At 42.6% G+C, this 21,430-nt stretch overlaps 1 protein-coding gene across 22 annotated transcripts in view; it reads right to left on the minus strand.

Moving 5' to 3' along the window:
* The window catches only part of limch1b (LIM and calponin homology domains 1b), a 151,308-nt gene extending 136,242 nt beyond the window's left edge, over positions 1–15,066 (minus strand). For 15 of the 22 annotated variants that reach the window (XM_090198551.1, XM_090198550.1, XM_090198547.1 and 12 more), the window contains exon 1: positions 14,288–14,867. In XM_090198551.1, coding sequence (XP_090054677.1) covers positions 14,288–14,389 — 102 coding nt within the window. In that variant the 5' untranslated portion in view covers positions 14,390–14,867. Of the gene's footprint in view, positions 1–14,287 lie in introns of all 22 variants that reach the window. The other 7 variants (XM_090198546.1, XM_090198539.1, XM_036943113.2 and 4 more) reach the window with 3 other exon arrangements.
* Between the last annotated feature and the right edge of the window lie 6,364 nt (positions 15,067–21,430).

The following is a 21,430-nucleotide window of genomic DNA, read 5'->3' on the forward strand; positions in this document are numbered from 1 at the left end:
TTAAGAATCATCTCCATGTTCATCGACCAACAGTGAACCCAAACACAGAACAAATAAAGTGTAATTCCTCAGATTTCCTGATAAATTATTAAATAGTGTATGAGTGGAGCTTCGTGGTGACTTATTTTCAGAAATCAGAGTTTAATTAAGTTAGTAAATCAAATTTTCATTATCAACACAGCCTATAATAACAACCCCACGGTATCACCGCTCTCAGAATATTTGCCTATTACAAACAGTGATATCTTCTGAATGGTATCACCCAATGACAAGTGGATGATATCAGGGCTCCCAACTGGCACAACTGGCACAGCGGTCTAAGGCACTGCCTCTCAGTGCACATCCGGCTGTGTTTGGGAGTCCACTGGGCCAGCACACAATTGGCCCAGCATCGTCCAAGTTTGGCCGGTGTAGGCCGTCATTGTAAATAAGAATTTGTTCTTAACTGACTTACCTAGTTAAATAAAGGTTAAATATAAATATTTTTTTTAATGTGAAAGGCTGAAATGGAATGTGACAATAGAACACACTCACAGTATTGTTGCAGAAGGTAACGCAACATGCACATGCTGAGTGAGAGAAGGGATAAAAGAGAAATGTCAAAACAAAAGCACTGAGCAAGAAAAAAGTATGGTTATTCAAGAGGGAAGAAATATCCAAACATTTCCAACCAGAATACCTGAACCTTCTCTAATTTGCTTGATGTGTACTTGTAACATTGTGTGATTCAATTCATGTCAATCAAACTCAATTTAATATTGATGTTTGTCTAAAGTCAACTAAAATATGTTGACAAAAAATATATCATATCAGCATTTCATTCCCTTATCTACTTTGTGGAAAGTTAGGTGTTTTCATTTGAGCAACCTTGAGATGAGTGATTTCATTCCACCATTCAGTGGGAGGTGTCAAACGGTTGACCAACATAGTCATTGGCTGGGAAAAACCCTGTGACTATAGTTAAATCAGCACAACAATTGTTTATGCCCTCAAAGAGCTGTCTGTCTGGAACTCAGAGTAGACTTAACATTATCATTACCAGTGTCCCTGACAAGGTGCTGGCAGAAAGGAAACTGCAGTCAATTTCAGTTCAAAAACCGCTAAGTTCATCTTATTGAGCAAAAATGGCCAATTGGTAGGCTTACAATCAGAGTGCTAACACGTTTATTTAAGGTATACTCCTTAAGTAGTGAAAGATGAGGATGGCACTGCAGTGGATAGCAGCCATCTTACGGGCTCCTGACCAATTCTGCTAAATTTGTGTGCTTTTTCTTACACTGATCTGAATTTTTTATTTTACATAATGTCTCTGCCATAATTTCCTACGACCAGAAACAGCTTCTGGATATCACAACGTCAATCAGTAACCTTGTTCTGCTTTCTCCAGACCAGGCCCTAGTCCCCGAGACTCGAAAGAGGAAGCGGCAGCGAAAAAGAGGCAAGTGAACCGGCACCCTAACGAGACTACGTCGGAGAACAAATAGACCACCATTGCCCTGTGTTCTGTTCGCGAACATGCAATCACTGGGGAAAAAACGAGGACATGGATAAACATCTCGCTGGTTTTTCTATGCATCGCCAAGACTGGACAGCAGACTCGGGTAAGACGAAGGGAGGAGGGGTGGTTCTCTTTGTTAACAACAGCTGGTGTCCGATCTCTAATATTAAGGAAGTCTCAGGTTTTTACATGTCTGAGTTAGAATACGTCATGATAAGCTGCAGACTATACTATTTTTCGTAGCTGTCTATTTACCGCCACAAACCGACGCTGACACTAAGACCGCACTCAATGATCTGCATAAGGTCATAAGAAAACAAATTCAGAGGCAGCATTTCTCATGGCCGGGGATTTTAATGCATGGAAACTTAAATCAATTTTCTTATTTTTACCAGCATGTCACCTGTGCATCAGTGACAAAACGCTCTAGATAACCTTTATTCCACACACAGAAACACATACAAGGCCCTCCCTCACCCTCCCTTAGGGACATCAGATAATAACTCTATCCTCCTGCTTGCAAACAAAAACTAGAACCGAAAGTACCAACGATGCGCTCAATACTGAAGTGGTCCAATGAAGCGGATGCTAAGCTATAGGTTATGTTCCCGAGATTCATCCAATTACATTGAGGAGTTTACCACATCAGTCACTGGCTTCATTAATAAGTGCCTCGACAACGTTGTCCCCACAAAGACTGTACGTACATACCCCAACCAGAACCCATGTATTACAGGCAACATCCGCACTGAGATAAAGAGCTGCCGCTTTCAAGAAGCGGGACACTAATCTGGACTCTTACAAGAAATAACCTCTGACGAGCCATCAAACAGACAAGGTGTCAATACAGGACTAAGAACGAATCCTACTACACCGGCTTTGATGCTCAAGAGAGTGGCAGGGCCTATAAAGGGAGACCCAGCCGTGAGCTGCCCAGCAACATGGGCCTACCAGACGAGCTAAATGGCTTCTAAGTCCGCTTTGAGGCAAGCAACCCTGAATCATGCATGAGAGCACCAGCTGTTCTGGCTGAGTTTGTGATCTTGCGCTCTGTAGCCAATGTGAGTAAGACTTTTAAACAGGTTAACATTCGCAAGGCCGCGGAGCCTGACAGAATACCAGGACGCGTATTCAGAGCATGCGGTAACCAGCTGGCAAGTGTCTTCACTGACATTTTCAACCTATCCCTGACCCAGTTTGTAATTCCAACTTGTTTCAAGCAGACCACCATAGTCCCCATGCCAAAGAACCCCTAAATGACTATTGAACTAAATTAACTGCCTAAATGACTATAGCCCCATAGCAATCACATTGATAACCATTAAAGGCTTTGAAAGACTGGTCATGGCTCACATCAACACCATTATCCCAGAAACCCTGGACCCACTCCAATTTGCACACCGCCCCAACAGATACACAGATGATGCAATCTATATTGCACTCCACACTGCCCTCACCCACCTGGACAAAAGGAATACTTATGTATAAACGCTGTTCATTGACTACTGCTCAGCATTCAACACCATAGTCCCCTCCAAGCTCAGGATCTTGGGTCTGAACACCTCCCTCTGCAACTGGATCCTGGACTTCCTGACGGGCCATGGTGAGGGTAGGCGGTGAGGGTAGTCATCAACACATCCGTCATGCTGATCATCAACACTGGGTTCCCTCAGGGTTGTGTGCTTTGCCCCCTCATGCACTCCCTGTTCACCCATGACTGAGTGTCTGTAAATGACTCCAACACCATCATCAAGTTTGCTGACCACACATCGGTGGTAGGACTGATTACCGACGGCGATGAGACAGCCTATATGGAGCTCAGAGACCTGGCTGTGTGGTGCCAGGACAACAACCTCTCCCTCAACATCATCAAGAGAAAGGAGCTGATCGTGGACTACAGGAAATGGAGGGACAAGCACGACCCCATTCCCATCAATGGGGCTGTAGTGGAGCGGGTCGAGAGTTCCTTGGTGTCCACTAGAGGTCGACGGATTAATTGGAATGGCCGATTAATTAGGGCCGATTTCAAGTTTTCATAATCGGAAATCGGTATTTTTGGACGCCGATTTCCAATTTTATTTTTTTTTTACCTTTATTTAACTAGGCAAGTAGGTTAAGAACACATTCTTGTTTTCAATAACGGCCTAGGAACGGTGGGTTAACTGCCTTGTTCAGGGGCAGAACGACAGATTTTCACTTTGTCAGCTCAGGGGACCCAATCTTGCAACCGTACAGTTAACTAGTCCAAAGCTCTAACTATTGAACTTCACGAGGAGCCTGCCTGTTACGCGAATGCAGTAGAAGCCAAGGTAAAATTGCTAGCTAGCATTAAACTTATCTTATAAAAAACAATCAATCATAATCACTGGTTATAACTACTACAGTTTAGCAGGCAATATTAACCAGGTGAAATTGTGTAATTTCTCTTGCGTTCATTGCACGCAGAGTCTGGGTATATGCAACAGTTTTGGCTGCCTAGCTCATTGCGAACTAATTTGCCAGAATTTTACATAATTATGACATAACATTGAATGTTGTGCAATGTAACAAGAATATTTAGACTTAGGGATGCCACCCGTTAGATAAAATACCGAACGGTTCCGTTTATCACTGAAATAGACGTTTTGTTTTCGAAATGATAGTTTCCGGATTAGACCATATTCATGACCAAAGGCTCGTATTTCTGTGTGTTATTATGTTATAATTAAGTCTGATTTGATAGAGCAGTCTGACTGAGCAGCAGCAGGCCCGTAATCATTCATTCAAACAGCACTTTCGTGCGTTTTGCCAGCAGCTCTTCGCAAGCACACCGCTGTTTATGACTTCAAGCCTATCAGCCTAATGGCTGGTGTAACCAATGTGAAATGGCTAGCTAGTTAGCTGGGTGTGCGCTAATACCGTTTCAAACGTCACTCGCTTTTAGATTTGTAGTAGTTGCGCTGCAAGGGCCGCGGCTTTTGTGAAGCGATGGGTAACGCTGCTTCGAGTGTGGCTGTTGTCGATGTGTTCCTGGTTCGAGCCCAGGTAGGGGCGAGGAGAGGGACGGAAGCTATACTGTTACACTGGCAATACTGTAGTGCCTATAAGAACATCCAATAGTCAAAGGTTAATGAAATACAAAATGGTATAGAGGGAAATAGTCCTTTAATTCCTATAATAAATACAACCTAAAACCTCTTACCTTGGAATATTGAAGTCTCATGTTAAAAGGAACCACCAACTTTCATATGTTCTGAGCAAGGAACTTAAACGTTAGCTTTTTTACATGGCACATATTGCATATTGTACTTTTACTTTCTTCTCCAACACTTTGTTTTTGCATTATTGAAACCAAATTGAACGTTTCATTATTTATTTGAGGATAAATTGATTTTATTAATGTTTTATATTAAGTTAAAATAAGTGTTCATTCAGTATTGTTGTCATTGCCATTATTACAAATAAATAAATAAATGTCGGCCGATTAAATCGGTACCGGCTTTTTTGGTCCTCCAATAATCGGTATCGGCGTTAAAATCATAAATCGGTCGACCTCTGGTGTCCACAGCACTAAATAATTAACATGGTCCACACACACCCACACAGTTGTAAAGAGGGCCCCTCAGGAAACTGAAAAGATTTGGCATAGGCCTTCTGATCCTCAAAAAGTTCTACAGCTGCACCATTGAGAGCATCTTGACTGGCTGCATCACTGCTTAGTACAGAAACTGCAAAGCACTCGACCGCAAAGTGCTTCAGACGGTGGTGAGTACAGCCCAGTACATCACTGGGGCCGAGCTCCCTGCCATCCAGGACTTCTATAACAGGCAGTGTCAGGGGAAGCTAATCAAATGGCTACCCAGACTACCAGCATTGACGCTTTTTAAACTAACTCTTGCACTAACTCTATGCACACACACTGGTCTCTACCGACACACTCCCATACACATACTTACACCCCAACACACACACATATACTCAAGCCACACACGCTGCTGCTGCTGCTGCTACTGCTCCCCATACGCTGCTGCTACTGCTCCGTCTATTATCTATCCTGTTGCCTTGTCACTTTACCCCTACCTATATGTACATAGCTACCTCAATTACATCATACCCCTGGGACACATCGACTCAGTACTGGTACTCCCTGTATAGAACCATGTTATGTTCTACTCCCTGTATACAGCCATGTTATGTTCTACTCCCTGTATACAGCCATGTTATGTTCTACTCCCTGTATATAGCCATGTTATGTTCTACTCCTTGTATATAGCCATGTTATGTTCTACTCCCTGTATATAGCCATGTTATGTTCTACTCCCTGTATATAGCCATGTTATGTTCTACTCCCTGTATATAGCCATGTTATGTTCTACTCCCTGTATATAGCCATGTTATGTTCTACTCCCTGTATACAGCCATGTTATGTTCTACTCCCTGTATACAGCCATGTTATGTTCTACTCCCTGTATACAGCCATGTTATGTTCTACTCCCTGTATACAGCCATGTTATGTTCTACTCCCTGTATACAGCCATGTTATGTTCTACTCCCTGTATACAGCCATGTTATGTTCTACTCCCTGTATACAGCCATGTTATGTTCTACTCCCTGTATACAGCCATGTTATGTTCTACTCCCTGTATACAGCCATGTTGTGTTCTACTCCCTGTATACAGCCATGTTGTTCTACTCCCTGTATACAGCCATGTTATGTTCTACTCCCTGTATACAGCCATGTTATGTTCTACTCCCTGTATACAGCCATGTTATGTTCTACTCCCTGTATACAGCCATGTTATGTTCTACTCCCTGTATACAGCCATGTTATGTTCTACTCCCTGTATACAGCCATGTTATGTTCTACTCCCTGTATACAGCCATGTTATGTTCTACTCCCTGTATACAGCCATGTTATGTTCTACTCCCTGTATACAGCCATGTTATGTTCTACTCCCTGTATACAGCCATGTTATGTTCTACTCCCTGTATACAGCCATGTTATGTTCTACTCCCTGTATACAGCCATGTTATGTTCTACTCCCTGTATACAGCCATGTTATGTTCTACTCCCTGTATACAGCCATGTTATGTTCTACTCCCTGTATACAGCCATGTTATGTTCTACTCCCTGTATACAGCCATGTTATGTTCTACTCCCTGTATACAGCCATGTTATGTTCTACTCCCTGTATACAGCCATGTTATGTTCTACTCCCTGTATACAGCCATGTTATGTTCTACTCCCTGTATATAGCCATGTTATGTTCTACTCCCTGTATATAGCCATGTTATTTGTACTCTTTATTATTATTTGTTATCCACTGTGAATGTATTCCTCGTGACACTATTTTTATTTTATCTTTAACTCTGCATTGTTGGAAAATTACCCGTAAGTAAGCATTTCGCTGTTAGTCTATAACTGTTGTTTACGAAGCATGTGACAAATAAAATGTTATTTGGTTTAGTTTAGAACAGGGGTATCCAACCATTTCTAGCATGAGAGCTACTTTGAAAAAATGTAACGTGGCGGGCTACTCATGTTTTTCTAACTTTCAAATAGGCAGAATCTTCTCTTCTCCCCTGCAACTCTTTCCCAGGTCATTAATGTAAAAGAGAAAGTACGGCGCTAGGTTCTGCTAACATATCTGGTAAAATAATGGTTAATAAACAACTACGGGGGGCCTACAAAATCTGTAATTTTTTCTCCCCAAAATCTGTTTTATATTTTCCCAAATTATGTTCTCAGTTATACTTTTTTTGGCTATAGATTTTTTGTTTCTCACGCTTAAAATTATGATTGTTCATATAGAAACAACATTGGATGTTCTGAGTCCATGCAAAGTTGAAATCACATCAGAAGAAATGTTATTTTAGGTCTGGGTGAAAATGAAAAAAAATAAAATGCAGAATTTAATTACCCCTTTTTTTACTTTTTAAAAATGATTTAACTTTTATTTTACACTGAACAACATACATAAACATTACTTGAATTGCGCATCTGGCCCTTTAATTGCGCATCTAACAATTGAGGAATATGCTTCTAATGTGCCGGTCTAGCAATGATTCTGTACTGCTGCTGCTCATTTCAAAGCTAAGTTCACAAATAACATAATAGATACAAATGATGTACTTACTCATGATAAACTTCTGCCAGGTAAGGCAACTTTGGCGCAGAGAGAGGGCTGCCTCGCTTCTAGCTCTTAGGAAACTTTGCAGTATTTTGATTTTTTAATGTATTATTTCTTACATTGTTAGCCCAGAAAATGTTGTGTTATTATATACAGCCGGAAAGAACTATTGGACATCAGAGCGGCGGTAACTCACCAGCACTACCAGCATTATGACCAGGAATACGACTTTCCCGAAGCGGGGATCCTTTGTTCGCACCACCCAGGGCAATTGAACCGATTCAAGAGGCCGACCCAAAACAAGGAGAGGTACAGTGCCTTGCGAAAGTATTCGGCCCCCTTGAACTTTGCGACCTTTTGCCACATTTCAGGCTTCAAACATAAAGATATAAAACTGTATTTTTTTGTGAAGAATCAACAACAAGTGGGACACAATCATGAAGTGGAACGACATTTATTGGATATTTCAAACTTTTTTAACAAATCAAAAACTGAAAAATTGGGTGTGCAAAATTATTCAGCCCCCTTAAGTTAATACTTTGTAGCGCCACCTTTTGCTGCGATTACAGCTGTAAGTCGCTTGGGGTATGTCTCTATCAGTTTTGCACATCGAGAGACTGACATTTTTTCCCATTCCTCCTTGCAAAACAGCTCGAGCTCAGTGAGGTTGGATGGAGAGCATTTGTGAACAGCAGTTTTCAGTTCTTTCCACAGATTCTCGATTGGATTCAGGTCTGGACTTTGACTTGGCCATTCTAACACCTGGATATGTTTATTTTTGAACCATTCCATTGTAGATTTTGCTTTATGTTTTGGATCATTGTCTTGTTGGAAGACAAATCTCCGTCCCAGTCTCAGGTCTTTTGCAGACTCCATCAGGTTTTCTTCCAGAATGGTCCTGTATTTGGCTCCATCCATCTTCCCATCAATTTTAACCATCTTCCCTGTCCCTGCTGAAGAAAAGCAGGCCCAAACCATGATGCTGCCACCACCATGTTTGACAGTGGGGATGGTGTGTTCAGCTGTGTTGCTTTTACGCCAAACATAACGTTTTGCATTGTTGCCAAAAAGTTCAATTTTGGTTTCATCTGACCAGAGCACCTTCTTCCACATGTTTGGTGTGTCTCCCAGGTGGCTTTTGGCAAACTTTCAACAACACTTTTTATGGATATTTTTAAGAAATGGCTTTCTTCTTGCCACTCTTCCATAAAGGCCAGATTTGTGCAATATACGACTGATTGTTGTCCTATGGACAGAGTCTCCCACCTCAGCTGTAGAACTCTGCAGTTCATCCAGAGTGATCATGGGCCTCTTGGCTGCATCTCTGATCAGTCTTCTCCTTGTATGAGCTGAAAGTTTAGAGGGACGGCCAGGTCTTGGTAGATTTGCAGTGGTCTGATACTCCTTCCATTTCAATATTATCGCTTGCACAGTGCTCCTTGGGATGTTTAAAGCTTGGGAAATCTTTTTGTATCCAAATCCGGCTTTAAACTTCTTCACAACAGTATCTCAGACCTGCCTGGTGTGTTCCTTGTTCTTCATGATGCTCTCTGCGCTTTTGACGGACCTCTGAGACTATCACAGTGCAGGTGCATTTCTACGGAGACTTGATTACACACAGGTGGATTGTATTTATCATCATTAGTCATTTAGGTCAACATTGGATCATTCAGAGATCCTCACTGAACTTCTGGAGAGAGTTTGCTGCACTGAAAGTAAAGGGGCTGAATAATTTTGCACGCCCAATTTTTCAGTTTTTGATTTGTTAAAAAAGTTAGAAATATCCAATAAATGTCGTTCCACTTCATGATTGTGTCCCACTTGTTGTTGATTCTTCACAAAAAAATACAGTTTTATATCTTTATGTTTGAAGCCTGAAATGTGGCAAAAGGTCGCAAAGTTCAAGGGGGCCGAATACTTTCGCAAGGCACTGTACATGGTAACTGAACTATTCTTCCCAGAGAGACATCAAGGATTGTAATATACTCGGTTTCACAGAAACATGGCTCTCTCGGTATATACTGTCGGAGTCTGTCCTGCCACCTGGATTCTCAGTTCATCGTGCCGACAGGAATAAACATCTCTCCGGGAAGAAGAAGGGCAGGGGTGTATGTTTCATGATTAACTGATTAATTGACTCATGGTATAATTGTGATAACATACAGGAACCAGAGTCCTTTTGTTCACCCAACCTAGAATACCTCAAAATGCAGACCGTATTATCTCCTAAGGTAATTTTCTTTGGTTATAGTCACAGCTGTGTATATCCCCTCTCAAGCCGATACCATGACGACCCTCAAAGAACCATATATCCTCAGGCTGCATTCATTGTAGCTGGGGATTTTAACAAAGCAAATTTGAGGAAAAGGCTGCCTAAATTCTATCAGCATATCGTCTGTAGTACTCGTGCTGCTAAAACACTCGACCACTGTTACTCCAACTTCCGGGATGCATACAAGGCCCTCCCACGGCCTTCTTTCGGAAAATCTGACCACGACTCCATTTTGATCCTCCCTTCCTATAGGCAGAAACTCAAACAGGAAGTACCTGTGCTAAAGATTATTCAATGCTGGTCTGAACAATCAGAATCCACACTAAGATTGTTTTGATCACGAGGACAGGGATATTTTCCGGGCAGCTTCCGAGAATAATATTGACGAATACCCTGAGACGGTTACTGACTTTATCCGAAAGCGTACAGGAGATGTTGTACCCACTGTGACTTTTAAAACCTTCCCTAACCAGAAACCGTGGCTAAATGGCAGCATTCGCGCAAAACTGAAAGCGCAAACCACCGCATTTAACCATGGCAAGGTGACTGGGAATATGGCAGAATACAAACAGTATAGTTATTCCCTCCGCAAGGCAATCAAACAGGCAAAATGTCAGTATAGAGACAAAGTGGAGACGCAATTCAACGGCTCAGACATGAGACGTATGTGGCAGGGTCTACACACAATCACGGACTACAAAAGGATAACCAGCTACGTCGCGGACACCGACGTCTTGCACCTGGACAAGCAAAACATGTTCTTTGCCCGCTTTGCGGATAACACAGTGCCACTGACGCGGCCTGCTAAAAAAGGACTGTGGGCTCTCCTTCTCCGTAGCCGATGTGAGAAAGACATTTAAACATGTTAACCCTCGCAAGGCTGCTGGCCCAGACGGCCTTCCTAGCCACGTCCTCAGAACATGCGCAGACCAGCTGGCTGGTGTGTTTACGGACATATTCAATCTCTCTCTATCCCAGTCTGCTGTCCCCACATGCTTCAAGATGGCCACCATTGTTCATGTACCCAAGAATGAAAAAGTAACTGAACTATATGACTATCGCCCCATAGCACTCACTTCTGTCATCATGAAGTGCTTTGAGAGACTAGTCAAGGATCATATCACCTCCACCTTACGGGTCACCCTAGACCCACTTCAATTTGCTTACCGCCCCAATAGGTCCACAGACGATGCAATCGCCATCACACTGCCCTATCCTATCTGGACAAGAGGAATACCTATGTAAGAATACTGTTCATTGACTATAGCTCAGCATTCAAAACCATAGTACCCTCTATAAGCTCATCATTTTAAGCTTGAGGCCACGGGTCTGAACCCCACCCTGTGCAATTGGGTCCTGGACTTCCTGATGGGCCGCCCCCAGGTGGTGGGAAACAACACCTCCACTTCGCTGATCCTCAACACTGGGGCTCCACAAAGGTGCATGGAAATCAGTGTCTTTGTACATATGTGAATATTGGCATATTTTGTTTCTCATTTTATATTATGTTTGAGAGAAAAAAAACGGAATTGTGCTTTTTAAAATCAATTATTTTTAGATTGTACTCTCCTGTACTCCCTGTTCACCCATAACTGCGTGGCCAAGCACACCTCCAACTCAATCATCAAGTTTTCAGACGACACAACAGTAGTAGGCTTGACTACCAATGATGAGACAGCCTACAGGGAGGAGGTGAGGGATCTGGGAGTGTGGTGCCAGGAAAATAACCTCTCACTCAATGTCAACAAAACAAAGGAAATGATAGTGGACTTCAGGAAACAGCAGAGGGAGCATCCCCTACCCACGTCGATGGGACAGCAGTGAAGAAGGTGGAAAGTTTTAAGTTCTTTGGCGTACACATCACTGAAATGGTCCACCCACACAGACAGTGTGGTGAAGAAGGTGCAACAGCGCCTCTAAATTTCGCTTGTCACATAATACCCTCACAAACTTTTACAGATGCACAATTGAGAGCCTCCTGTCAGGCTGTATCGCCACCTGGTATGGCAACTGCACCTCCCACAACCGCAGTGCTCTCCAGAGGGTGGTGCGGTCTACACAAAGCATCACCGGAGGACAACTACCTGCCCTCCAGGACACCTACAGCACCCAATGTCACAGGAAGGCCAAAAAGACCATAAAGGACAACAACCACCTGAGCCACTGCCTGTTCACCCAGCTATCATCCAGAAGGCGAGTTCAGTGCAGGTGCATCAAAACTGGGACCGAGAGACTGAGAAACAGCTTCTGAAGGCCATCAGATTGTTAAATAGCCATCACTAGCACAGAGAGGATGCTGCCTATATACACAGACTTGAAATCATTGGTCACTTTAATAAATGGAACACTAGTCACTTTAATAATGTCACTTTAATAATGTTTACATCTCATACTACTATATCTTAGTCTATTCCACTCTGACATTGCTCGTCCATATATCTTAATTCCATTCCTTTACTTAGATTTGTGTGTTTTTTGGTATATGTTGTGAAATTGTTAGATATTGCTGCACTGTCGGAACTAGAAGCACAAGCATTTCGCTACACCCGCAATAACATCTGCTAGACACATGTATGTCACCAATAATATTTCATTTGATTAGTTAACATTTAATTGAGAAGGTTTTGAGGAAAGTATTTCTGTCAATCCACAAGAAGGTTATCACAACCGGCTACACACTGAGTGAGCTACACAGTTTACTTGCAGATATTGTGTTAGGTTTGGCTTTTTAAGCCAATAGTGGCTAACCAGGGGTGAGAAAATGTCAATGTTGTGTTGATTAGATAGTAGCTGGTAGCTTGAGGTGTCTGATAATTGTGAGATTTGTTAATGACAGCTTGTGGTGGAACACGTGAAAATTGCATGTACAGTGCCTTCCGGAAGTATTCCGACCCCTCAACTTTTTTCACATTTTGTTATGTTACTGCCTTATTCTAAAATATATTAAACAAAACATTTTTCTCAGCAATCTACACACAATACTCCATAATGACAAAGTGAAAACTGGTTCAGACATTTTTGCAAATGTATGACAAATTAAAAAAACAGAAATACCTTAGTTACATAAGTATTCAGAACCTTTGCTATGAGACTCGAAATTGATCTCAGGTGCATCCTGTTTCTATTGATCATTCTTGAGAGGTTTCTACAACTTGGAGTCTGCCTGTGGTAAATTAAATTGATTGGACATGATTTGGAAAAGCACACCTGTCTATATACAGCACCACAGTTGACAGTGCATGTCAGAGCAAAAATCAAGCAACGAGGTTGATAAAGGTTTATAAATCTGCATTAAACAGTTAATACATTGTTTGGAATTGTGTTCCATCAAGTATACTGTAATGTACAGTGTTACTGTCAGAGCAATCCAAGGCCTAACACTCAGAAACGGCTAAGAAATATACTCATGGCTGAGAAATTAAGCCTAGAAATGAAGCCTTCTTAATTTACCTGATAATAATGGGCTTAGCTCAGGTTTGTATCCTTCAAAACCGGTGATCTGTATCAACTCTCAATGCCCCCAAGGGGACCCAGTGACAGACACCAGGTGTATGTGGGTAAGGTGAGCAGTCCCCTTGAGAGGACAGAACGACCTGTCCAACTGTTGTTTCTCTCATTCAACTGTGTGGCTCATTATCAGGCAAAGGAGACAGGGCCAGTAATGGCTGCTTTAAACTAGGTTGACTACCCATACATAAAAATGTGGATATATATATTATTATATTAACATGCTACAACGATAATTGTGTAAGCTCAAAACAATACATATGGTGATAAAGTACACAAACTTGTGATAAAGTACATGTCTGTGGGGGTTAAAGGCTGAAAGGGATAACAGGCTTTAAACGTTATCATCTACAGTTTTTAAAATACGTGTCCAGAATAGACACTAATGCCTCAAAGTTATTTCACGTAGGCCTAGTTTACCAAGCTTAGGTCACATCACAACAACCTAAAACATTGTGTTGAATAGAACAATGTAACAGCTAATCACAGTCTAACAAAGCCAAGTGCAACGCGGCCAGTGAATGCCGTGATTTCAATTCTCACAGAACAAAAACCCGTTTGTGCGATTATTGTCCGACAAGCTCGCGATGAGGCAAACAAAAAAAGATCCATTCCAGATGATGCATTCTTTGTTTTCAACCAAACGCGCACCCAGCTCCACAGCGGAGGCTACTGTTCGTAGGGCAATTGAGAAGACGAATTTGCGTCACTTATTCAACAGGTGACTAGGCAATAAAACCGCTTAGCATGGTTTACTGTGCCTTTGTGACATGATAATATGATAACGTGACGGGGCTTTAGACTTTTAGGCAAATTACAAGTCTGTAAATTGTAGGCATATTTGGTCATTCTGCAGTCTAATAGCGTGCCCGTATGAGTTTGATAAGGACAGTGACTCACCTCAATCCATTTCTGCGCTTCTAGAAACGCGGGCTCCGAGGCCGATTCGGAGAGGGGATGTCGCTGGTGTGGTTGTCCTCTATCTGCAGCGGGACTTGCCATTTGCAAAGCTGCTCAGTATTAAAATAGACCAACAATAAATCTACAAAATGTAGGCTATTGGAAAATCCTCAGGCTACAGCCTCAGCACCTGACCGTGAAAACCCGATAATGCCGTTTATTTATTTTTACTTGACTTGCTGTGTAGCCAGTCTCCCCCACTCTCCTTCGGTCTATGTCGCAAACCCGAAGCACTGCACTTGCAGCTACCCCCTGTAACTCCCGTGTAGCCTCGCTCGCACCGCAATATGAATTGCATCGATGGCTAAAAATACACGGAGCAGTGCTGCTGTGCGGTCAGCCAATGCAAAGACAGCAAGCAATTCCATCAGCCACTCCGGATCACACACCCAGTTTCCCGACAGCAGCAACACAGAGCAGTGAAGAGAATTATCATTGGGTGTGTTCGAGCAGTACGCCTAACGAAGCCGACTGTAGAAATTAGGCGAGTGAAGTTGGGGGAGGTTCATCTGTAATAGCCGAAAGACGGACACTGCAAGGCTCAGATGAACATGTCAGTGTCAACATGGCTGCTATTTTTATTTAAAAAAATATTTATAGATGTCAAAATAAACTTTTCTATACCCTCATATCACACACTTACAAACTGAAAACATAACGTTTGTACAATTAATTGGTATCAATTAAAAGGTCTCAAATATCACTTTTTTTGTGTTCCCTGTAGCTTTTAGAATAACAGCAAAGCTGGTTCCTGTTTAAGTCCCTTCTTTTACCCTCCCAATGATTGGTTGACAAATAGTCCCTCCCACAATGCAGGTGATGCTGCATGGTGCAGTTGGTGAGGAGCGATTTAAGGATGCACTATGCAGAATTCACTCCTCCATTTCCTGGTTGCTAAAATTCTAATGGTTGGCCTAATTTCAGTTTATGTGACAAAACAAGCAAGTATAGAATCATTGTACCATCTAAACTGCTGAGAATATTTTTTTTCATCCGTGGCGTGTATTCATGGATGCCAAGGGAAGCCAAGCTTCCCCAAATATTTGACTAAATAAATAAAAACATGTATTTCTTCTCTCTGTGTGTTTTAAGAATTTTCTGTAAATTCGCAAGTGGCTAAATCTCACCGGAGAAATCATCCAAGCGAGGGAAACAGCACCCCTCTCAGTACGTGTAGCCCATGTATCTTATGCTGTCTGGACCAAAAGAGTATGACATGTTGGGGCTGTAGCGTTTGACTGATTGATGCCAGCAAGCATTTGGCTTCCCTAAATTAAAAAAAATATTAAAGAATTAACTGAGCTCAATGGTGGGTTGTCCTGGTGTAGCAAAACACCCCCCAATGGAAACCAGTTTGGATTTGGCATCACACCAATCAAATCACATCCTAAGCAAAACATAATTTTAGTATTTGGTCCGCTTGTGTTGATGTCATGCAGTAGCTAGCTCGCTAAATCAGCTTTTTCCTAAGCCATGGATGAAGATGGGGATTTGGACTTGTGGTTTTGACTTAATTCTCAGTACAGGCCAATGATTATGACGGCGATTCTGATTAATATGTTGTGCCACTGACCTGGGAGGTTTGAAGTTCAATATGTAGTCTAGATGTAGCCTAGGCCTTTTAGGCTACAAGGAAGTTAGGCTAGCAAGCAATTTAGCTAGGTAGCCTATGACAACAAAAACTAAAAGTGTACTGTATGACAGAGCCATAGACTGTTTTGCCAACATGAAAGAAAGAAGGATGGCATTGGCATTCAGCTAATCTTCAAGTAGGGTGATTCCAACATTTATTTTTGCTTACACACGCATGCACACACACGTAAACACACACACACAGAAGATGGTACCAGAGGGGATGGCGGCCGTTTTATTGTCTCTAAACCAACCGTGCTATTTTGTTTGTTTTTTCACCTTATTTGTAACTTATTTTGTACATAATGTTGCTGCTCATTTTATACATAATGTCTCTTATGACTGAAAAGTGCTTTTGGACATCAGAACAGCGATTACTCACCTTGAACTGGACGAAGAATTTTTCTTTAATGAGTTGGACGAGAGGAATTTACTCCAGACACAACAAAATAAAATAAAAAGTCTATATACAGTGAGTGCAAACGAGGTAAGTTAAGGAAATAAATAGGCCATGGTGGTGAAGTAATTACAATATAGCAATTAAACACTGGAATGGTAGATCGGCAGAAGATGAATGTGCAGGTAGAGATACTGGGGTGCAAAGGAGCAAAATAAATAAATACCAGGATGGGGGATGAGGTAGGTAGATAGATGTGCTGTTTACATATGGGCTATGTACAGGTGCATTGATCTGTAAGCTGCTCTGACAGCTGGTGCTTAAAGCTAGTGAGGGAGATGTGAGTCTCCAGCTTCAGAGATTTTTGCAATTCGTTCCAGTCATGGGCAGCAGAGAACTGGAAGGAAAGACGACCAAAGGAGGAATTGGCTTTGGGGGTGACCAGTGAGATATACCTGCTGGAGCGTGTGCTACGAGTGGGTGCTGCTATGGTGACCAGTGAGCTGAGATGAGGCGGGGCTTTACCTAGCAGAGACTTGTAGATAACCTGTAGCCAGTGTGTTTGGCGACGAGTATGAAGCGAGGGCCAACCAACGAGAGCGTACAGGTCGCAATGGTGGGTAGTGTATGGGGCTTTTGTGACAAAACGGATGGCACTGTGATAGACTGCATCCAGTTTGTTGAGTAGAGTGTTGGAGGCTATTTTATAGATGACATCACCGAAGTCGAGGATCGGTAGGATGGTCAGTTTTACAAGGGTATGTTTGGCAGCATAAGTGAAGGATGCTTTGTTGCGAAGCCAATTCTAGATTTAATTTTGGACTGGAGATGCTTAATGTGAGTCTGGAAGGAGAGTTTACAGTCTAACCAGATACCCAGGTATTTGTAGTTGTCCACGTATTCTAAGTCAGAGCCGTCCAGAATAGTGATGCTGGACGGGCGAGCAGGTGCTGGCAGTAATCGATTGAATAGCATGCATTTAGTTTTACTTGCGTTTAAGAGCAGTTGGAGGCCACGGAAGGAGAGTTGTATGGCATTGAAGCTCGTCTGGAGGTTAGTTAACACAGTGTCCAAGGAGGGGCCCAAAGTATACAGAATGGTGTCGTCTGCGTAGAGGTGGATCAGAGAATCACCCGCAGCAAGAGCAACATCATCGATGTATACAGAAAAGAGAGTTGGCCCGAGAATTGAACCATGTGGCACACCCATAGAGACTGTCAGAGGTCCGGACAACAGGCCCTCCGATTTGACACACTGAACTCTATCAGAGAAGTAGTTGGTAAACCAGGCGAGGCAATCATTTGAGAAACCAAGGCTGTCGAGTCTGCCAATAAGAATGTTGTGATTGACAGAGTCGAAAGCCTTGGCCCGGTCGATGAATACGGCTGCACAGTAATGTCTCTTAACGATGGCGGTTATGATGTCGTTTAGAACCTTGAGCGTGGCTGAGGTGCACCCATGACAAGCTCTGAAACCAGATTGCATAGCAGAGAAGGTATGGTGGGATTTGAAATGGTCAGTAATCTGTTTGTTAACTTGGCTTTCGAAGACCTTAGAAAGACAGGGTAGGATAGATATAGGTCTGTAGCAGTTTGGGTCTAGAGTGTCACCCCCTTTGAAGAGGGGGATGACCGTGGCAGCTTTCCAATCTTTGGGAATCTCAGACGATACGAAAGAGAGGTTGAACAGGCTAGTAATAGGGGTTGCAACAATTTCAGCATATAATTTTAGAAAGAGGGGGTTCAGATTGTCTAGCCCGGCTGATTTGTAGGGGTCCAGTCCAGATTTTGCAGCTCTTTCAGAACATCAGCTATCTGGATTTGGGTAAAGGAGAAATGGTGGGGGCTTTGGCGGGGTGCTGTGTAGGGTGCCGGGCAGTTGACCGGGGTAGGGGTAGCCATGTGGAAAGCATGGCCAGCCGTAGAGAAATGCTTATTGAAATTCTCAATTATAGTGGATTTATTGGTGGTGACAGTGTTTCCTAGCCTCAGAGCAGTGGGCAGCTGGGAGGAGGTGCTCTTATTCTCCATGGACTTTACAGTGTCCCAGAACGTTTTTCAGTTTGTACTACAGGATGCAAATTTCTGTTTGAAAAAGCTTGCCTTAGCTTTTCGAAACTGCCTGTGAATATTTGTTCCTAACTTCCCTGAAAAGTTGCATATCACGGGGGCTATTCGATGCTAATGCAGAACGCCACAGGATGTTTTTGTGCTGGTCAAGGGCAGACAGGTCTGGAGTGAACCAAGGACTATATCTATTCCTAGTTCTACATTTTTTTGAGAGCGGCATGCTTATTTAAGATGGTGAGGAAGGCACTTTTAAAGAATAGACAGGCATCATCTACTGACGGGATGAGGTAAATGTCATTCCAGGATACCCTGGCCAGGTCGATTAGAAAGGCCTGCTCGCAGAAGTGTTTCAGGGGGTGTTTGACAGTGATGAGGGGTGGTCATTTGGTCGCAGACCCATTATGGATGCAGGCAATGAGGCAGTGATCGCTGAGATCTTGATTGAAAACAGCAGAGGTGTATTTGGAGGGCGAGTTAGTTAGGATGACATCTATGAGGGTGCCTCTGATTTGGGGTTGTACCTGGTAGGTTCATTGATAATTTGTGTGAGATTGAGGACATCAAGCTTAGATTGTAGGATGGCCGGGGTGTTAAGCATGTCCCAGTTTAGGTCACCTAGTAACACGAATAATGAACAGCTGGCGGGTTATACACTATCGGCAGGATAGAACAGCAGCCTCTGGTAAGACAAGGGGTGTCGGTCTATGTATATTTGTAAACAACAGCTGGTGCATGCTATCTAAGGAAGTCTCAAGGTTTTGCTCGACTATGGTAGAGTATCTCATGATAAGTTGTAGACCATACTCTCTACCTAGAGAGTTTATCTATATTCTTCGTAGCTGTCTTTTTACCACCACAAACCGATGCTAGCACTAAGACCACACTCAATGAGCTGTATATGGCCATAAGCAAACAGGAAAACGTTCATCCAGAGGTGGCACTCCTAGTGGCCTGGGACTTTAATGCAGGGAAACTTAAATCCATTTTAAGCTCTCCCTTGCCCTTCATTTGGCATATCTGACCATAATTCTATCCGCCTGATTCTTGCTTACAAGCAAAAATTAAAGCAGGAAGCACCAGTGACTAGGTCAATAAAAAAAATGGTCAGATGAAGCAGATGCTGAGCTACAGGACTGTTTTGCTAGCACAGACTGGAATATGTTCGGGGATTCTTCCGATGATATTGAGGAGTACACCACGTCCGTCACTGGCTTCATCAATAAGTGGATTGGTGACGTCCCACCGTACAGTGGCTGTACGTACATACCCCAACCAGAAGCTATTGATTACAGGCAACATCTGCACAGAGCTAAAGGGTAGAGCTACCGCTTTCAAGGAGCCGGATTCTAAAATGGAAGCTTATAAGAAATCCCGCTATGCCCTCCGACGAACCATCAAACAGGCAAAGCATTAATATAGGACTAAGATCGAATCGTACTACACCGGCTGGGACGCTCGTCGGATGTGGCAGAGCTTGCAAACCATTACAGACTACAAAGGGAAGCACAGCCGAGAGCTGCCCAGTGACATGAGCCTACCAGACAAGCTAAATTACTTCTATGCTCACTTCAGGGCAAGTAACACTGAAACATTCATGACAGCATCAGCTGTTCCAGATGACTGTGTGATCACGCTCTCCGCAGCCGATGTGAGTAACACCTTCAACTTCTTTGGGACTGGGGGGCAGTATTGAGTAGCTGGATGAATAAGGTGCCCAGAGTAAACTGCCTGCTATTACTGCTACCTGCTAGTACTACTGCCTGCTACTAGAATATGAATATAATTAGAAGATTTGGATAGAAAACACTCTGACGTTTCTAAAACTGTTTGAATGATGTCTGTGAGTATAACAGAACTCATATGGCAGGCAAAAACCTGAGAAAAAAATCCAACCAGGAAGTGGGAAATCTGAGGTTTGTAGTTTTTCAAGTTATTGCCTATCAAATATACAGCGTCTATTGGGTCATATTGGACTTCCTAAGACTTCCACTAGATGTCAACAGTCTTTAGAACCTTGTTTGATGCTTCTACTGTGAGGGAGGGGGGAATGGGAGCTGAATGAGTCAGGGATCTGCCAGAGTGGCATGAGCTGATCACGCATGCTCAAGTGAGAGCGACCTGCATTCCATCACATTTCTACAGACAAAGGAATTCTCCGGTTGAAACATTATTGAAGATTTGTGTTAAAAACATCCTAAAGATTGATTCTATACTTCGTTTGACATGTTTCTACGAACTGTAATATGACTTTTCGTCTGAACTTTCGCCTGGACTTTCCCGTGCGTCGTGAGTTTGGATTGTGTACTAAACGCACGAACAGAAAGTAGGAATTTGGACATAAATTATGGACTTTATCGACAATTACTGTGGAACTGGGATTCCTGGGAGTGCATTCTGATGAAGATCATCAAATGTAAGTGAATATTTATAATGCTATTTCTGACTTCTGTTGACTCCACAACATGGCGGATATCTGTATGGCTTGTTTTGTTGTCTGAGCGCTGTACTCAGATTATTGCATGGGGTGCTTTTTCGGTAAAGCTTTTTTGAAATCTGACACAGCGGTTGCATTAGTGGATCTAAAATTACATGCATTACACTTGTATCTTTTAGCAATGTTTATTATGAGTATTTTTGTAAATTGATGTGGCTCTCTACAAAATCACCAGATGTTTTGGAACTACTGAACGTAATGCGCCAATGTAAACTGAGATTTGTGGATATAAATATGAACTTTATCGAACAAAACATACATGTATTGTGTAACATGAAGTCCTATGAGTGTCATCTGATGAAGATCATCAAAGGTTAGTGATTAATTTTATCTCTATTTCTGCTTTTTGTGACTCCTCTCTTTGCCTGGAAAAAATGGCTGTGTATTTCTGTGACTAGGTACTGACCTAACATAATCGTTTGGTGTGCTTTCGTCGTAAAGCCTTTTTGAAATCGGATCGGATTTACAACAAGTTTATCTTTAAAATGTTG

Source organism: Oncorhynchus mykiss, chromosome 14 (genome assembly GCF_057628025.1).
Source record: "Oncorhynchus mykiss isolate SJ-2025 chromosome 14, ASM5762802v1, whole genome shotgun sequence".
NCBI lineage: Eukaryota > Metazoa > Chordata > Actinopteri > Salmoniformes > Salmonidae > Oncorhynchus > Oncorhynchus mykiss.